General features: G+C 41.0%; 1 protein-coding gene across 1 annotated transcript; it reads left to right on the top strand.

Moving 5' to 3' along the window:
* The first annotated feature begins 999 nt into the window (after positions 1-999).
* Positions 1,000-2,715, top strand: LOC106766041. The gene has a single exon (XM_014650804.1). The coding sequence runs from the start codon at positions 1,000-1,002 to the stop codon at positions 2,713-2,715; it is 1,716 nt and encodes a 571-aa protein (XP_014506290.1).
* Positions 2,716-5,409: the final 2,694 nt, after the last annotated feature.

Raw genomic sequence — 5,409 nt, 5'->3', positions numbered from 1 at the left:
AGAATGCGCGCAATGATTTTGTGGATATGAGGAATGATAATGAGGAAAAGTCGCGGGCTTATGAAAACATTGTTAAAAGCCAAAAGGTTGAAAGAGATTATACATTCCGAGTGAAGCAGGATCTTGCAGCCGCAAGTAAAGAGTTGGCGATGAGAGTGCAAGAGAAGAATGCGGCTTTGGAAGAAGGAAGACAATGGAAGCACCTCTACGAAGAGGCCAAAAGAGACAAGCGGGAAGCCCTCAAAAGACTAAGGGAAGCACAAATTCAAGTGGAAGAAACAGGGCATCAGATGAAGGAAATGGCCACATCGTTTGAGGCAGATTTAAACCAGGAACGTTGGAAGTTAGCGGAGGCAGAAAAAGAACATCAGACCCTGATAAAGCAAATGGAGGGTTACATTGAAGAGCAAGAAGAGCGATGGAGGTCGATGGAGTTCGAAGAAAGACATCAAGCCTTAATAAAGCGGATGGAGGATCACATCGCAGAACAAGAAAGGGCTTTGAGTCATTGGAAGGAGAGTTTCGCCCAACTGGCTGCCNTAGCAAATGGAGCGATTGAGGACATTCCAAAGATGGTGTCGGACGCTGAAGCNATGACCTACTTTTGCAACCCGCCCGAANAGATAAAACTTTTTATTAATCATTGTAAATGGCTAGTGGGCGAAATGAAGGCTTTTATTGCTAGAGCTAGGGATTGATGTAAAAATTAGTTATTCATGTACTGCTCTTTCGGGCAATGTAATGATTTGTGTTTCTTTATATGAAAGACTCGGGATGTTTTGTATGGTACCGATTTTGTGTCAATTTCCATCGGTAGTGTTATCGTAACCTCGTGATTTCCACCTATCATTAGCATGCATCACATTTTTCTTTTGTTCAGCAATATTTCATTTTCATCTAATTAGGATTAATTAAAACACTAATACANTATTAAAGTAAGGAAAAACAACGGCCAAACTCCCACGACATCCTTACAGGACCCGGGCCAATTCGAGAATTATGGAAGATTGGGAGGAGGCACACGAGGTTGTCAAAGCCAATATCAGCCAGCTGAAGGATCAGATGGGCCAGATCCTTGCCGCATTAGAATCTTTGAAGACTGCGGGAGAGTCATCGTCGGCGCGGATCGAGGGGACTGCCCCCCCTTGTCCCCCAATATTCAACGCCTTAAGCCCGTCGATCCCATTCCCGATGTATGGCCTGCCACCGGGATACACCCATCCCATCGGAGATTACTCGGAAGCGGAGCATGCATCCTTCTCTTTTCTCACAACCGCCAACGTACCCTCGATCGATACTCAGGGTCCCGTCTCGGTGTCGGCACCCATGGCGGGTATGGTAATGAATGAAATGACCGCAACTGATGGAGTACGAGTAACCCCAGTGCCACATGGGGTCGCTAAGGATGACTTTTCAGCCGGGGCCGAACCGCACACCACTGTGATTGGGGGAATCGATAGCCTCATTAGAACAAAAAATAAGTTGGAAATTCTGGAGGAGAGGCTGAGGGCCATAGAAGGAATCGAAAGTTATGGATTTGGCGACGTCGCAAGATTGAGTTTGGTTCCCGGCGTAAAAATACCACACAAGTTTAAGACGCCAGAGTTTGAGAAGTACAAGGGTAATACATGCCCTAAAGGCCATTTGACCATGTACTGCAGAAAGATGGCCGCGTATGCCTATGATGACAAATTACTCATCCACTTTTTCCAAGATAGTTTGGCTGGGGTCGCTTTGAATTGGTACACCCACCTAGAGCCGTCTCGCATACGTTGTTGGGTGGACCTAGCTGATGCCTTCGTGAAGCAGTATAAGTACAATATGCATGTCGCACCTGATAGGTTGCAACTACAAAACATGGCGAAGAAAGACAATGAAACTTTCAAGGAGTATGCTCAAAGATGGAGAGAGTTGGCTGCGCAGGTTGAGCCACCTTTGTACGATAAGGAGATGGTAGTTATGTTTGTGAACACACTCCAGCCGCCATTTTATGAACACATGGTAGGGAATGTGTCTTCCAATTTCGCTGATATCGTCATAATAGGCGAAAGAATAGAAATTGGGTTGAAGAATGGGAAGATTGGAGGCGGCCCGTCTGCGATAGCAAACTCTAAAAAACCCAACTTCAATCCAGGAAAGAAGAAGGAAGGAGATGTGCACGCAGCATCGGCAATGCCTGTATGGAGAGGTCAAGCACCTATTCACAATTATAGACCATACTCGGGCCCACCTCCATATGCAGTCAATGCGGCATTTGCTCATCCAATTAGGCCGCAACAACCACAACAAGGATTTTATCAGCCGCAACCTATCACAAACAACGCTTGGAGGGCGGGGACAAGCGCGAATTCGAATCCGAATGCGGGTCAAGGCACTTACCCGAGAAAAACCCAAGAAAGAAACTTTGTTCACTTCACCCTCATCCCTACAACTTACACTGAGTTATTACCTCACCTTGTCAAAAAGGGTCTGGTTGCTATATGTCCGATGATGCCTATGCAGCCTCCTTACCCCAGAGGTTACGATGCCGATGCCAAGTGTAGTTATCATGGGGGAGGCGTGGGTCATTCAACTGAGAGGTGTATGGCCTTCAAACATAAAGTACAGGCCCTAATCGACGCCGGGTGGTTGAAGTTTCAAGAAGATAAACCTAGCATCGATGCTAATCCATTATCCGGGCATGGAGGCGCCTCNCCCCCCCCCCTCTTGGTGTAAAACGAAGCCAACCTGTTTCCTAACATCCACAACTTAGAATAATGCAGCAGAATGGATTGAATGCATGAAAGGTTGGTGCACACCAGGTGTTTGTGAAATGGATCAGCGAAGGATTGATGAGTGTTTAAGGTCTCTCAAGCTTAGAAGGCCTTCTAATAGGGAAGAAAGCTAGAGGAGAAGATGTTGGATAAGCACAAGAAGTTTAAACTTAGATAATAGAGTCTGGAGAAATCTCAACAGCACTTCACTATATTTTCCAAGTTAATTTTACAAAGCAGGGAGCCTCTCTTTTATAGATGAAGAGAGGTATCCATTTCTGACTTCCAAAGCATCTAAAAATCATAAATGAAGTATGCTGGAGAAGTTAAGGAGTTTAGAGCTCACGTTTAGCCAAGCACATATTAAAAACTTGCCACTTTAGATTTTTGGTCGGCAATGGTTGAGTGTGAGGTGGTTTTGGCTGGGTGTGGCAGTAGATCCGAAAGCCAATTTGCTTTGAAAACCCAATCTGGAAGCTAAGTTGCTTATTCCAGAAATCACTTCTTTTCTTCTCTTCTCGTTGACTCTTTTGATTCCTTTAACTCACCAAGCTTCTTTAGTTGATTGTTCATGATCTTCAACCTTTGTTTAAGGCCTACAAAACAATACAAATGTATTTAGCAAAGAGAATCCTTCTAAGACTTGGAAAGAAAAGAGCTTTTTGTTAAAAGTGCTTATTCAACTTCCCTTTCTTAGCCTTAGTTTAAGTTGATACTTCTTTGGATGGAAGTCCCTAAAGGAGTTGTCATCATCTTGTAAGTCGTTGGATTTGGCTTGATCCAACGACTAAGGGTAACTAACTGGAAGGCCTTTTTTTACTATAAATAAAGGTGGACCTCACCTGTCACTTTTACTTTCGCTTTCAACTTTCTTCTGCTAACCGAACGTCCTTCATATTTTCAAGTAATAATATGACTGTTGATTTGTCTTCGTTTGAAGAGTCCACAGAGAAGGATAACCAAGGATACACTACAAAAAAAAACTATTATTTACTGGAGGTTATTTTACAGAGGTCTTAAAAAACTCCCACAAATTAACATAATTTAAAAGGATTTTAGTGATTGTTTTAAGTGCCAAGAACAAAAGGGATTTAAATTATTTTTAAGAGAGGTTTATATCTTACATAAATTATAATTGTTTTTTCTTTTAACCAATTTCTTTTCTTCAATACTTTTCGTTTCTTTCCATAAAATTTTACACTGATTAAAACTCCCTCTAAATCAAAATCTAAAAGAACTTTTGCTCCAAATGAAAACGCCAAACCCTAAAAACCATTTCATCGTTACAACCTAAACTTCCTCAACGAGCCGAGTATAGTCGACGAGGTCGCCGATGATTGCTGCCTCTTCGGCTCTATCTCGTTTCTTAATTTCTTTTCGCTTTTTCCTGATTCACGCATCCTCCTCTTCACCTCAGCTGTTCTCTTTCGCGTTCTTCTATTTCCTATATCCTGTGGAGTGATACTCTCCCAACCTCATTCTTCATCTTCTTAAATTGTTTTTTTTTTCTATTTTTCTCTTTAAAATCAAAAAGCCCTTTGACCTAGTTGTTCTTCTTCATCAATTTTTTTTCCTCTTTCTCGATCCAAACCCTAGAACCGTGAGTGGTGGGTGAAGTGCGAGACGTGAGAGGTGCGGAGGTTTGACGGAAACGTTTTGCAAAGAAAGCATTTTGTTCTCCCTTACGAGTGGGCTCTGCAGAAGGAAGGACTACAAGGTCGCCATTACTGATACTTTGCGGGTATTACTAAATTTTTATATCATTTTAAAGAATTGGTTACAGCCTAGTTATTTGATTCTGAATTTTCAGTATAACTTATTTTTTATACTAAATTCCAATTTATACTCTCAAATACAGAAGATTTGATATGCAATAACAAATGGCATATGGGATTAATATCAGATTAATTTATTCAATGGTAGGACGATCACATTATCTTGTTGAGACTATTGCATTTCCAGTAGTATGGATATTTCATTTAGATGAGAGATCTTCACTAGGCATTATACTGATTGGTTTATCTTAAAGGCGATGTTGGTGTTGTTCATGAAATTGTAATTCCTTGGCAATGTTTTTTATGCTTAATTTCTTGAATCTATGGAACTACAGTGTTACCTCAGATCTTTCTTAGACATTTATCTCCTCGAAGGTACTCACCAGCTCAAGATGCAAGAGGCCGCCAGAGCATCCGTGGTCAGAGATTACAAGCATTTAGGGTAACACCAAGTAACAGCATTGGNAGTTATGATAANANNAAGGTCTTTGCAGAACAAAAGGTAAATCAACCATGAATCATTATGGATACTTTCGTATACATCTTTTAATTTTTTGTGGGAACTAATGGTCTATTATTGTTCTTCTTCCATGTATATATGTTAAAATTAAAATGCCTTTCTTTTGACCGTGGAATATGCCTTTCTTAGAGCATATGTTATTTCATTTTTTCTTGGAGCATATGCCTTTATTCATGTTTTTAGTCTAAAATAAATATCATTAATTGTTGTTGCAGGAACAAAAGANAGGAGAAAANAGGGTATTACTGGTCAAAGTGATACTTGAGGAGCAGGTTTGGAAGCTCTCTTTAATCTTTCTATAGCAAAAAATATGTGGAAGATTCCCTAGTTTGTTATGGAAAATTGCATGTGTTTTTCATTA

Source organism: Vigna radiata, chromosome 7 (assembly GCF_000741045.1).
Source record: "Vigna radiata var. radiata cultivar VC1973A chromosome 7, Vradiata_ver6, whole genome shotgun sequence".
Lineage (NCBI taxonomy): Eukaryota > Viridiplantae > Streptophyta > Magnoliopsida > Fabales > Fabaceae > Vigna > Vigna radiata.
Note: the sequence above shows the minus strand (reverse complement) of the source record. Positions and strands in the feature narration are given on the sequence as shown.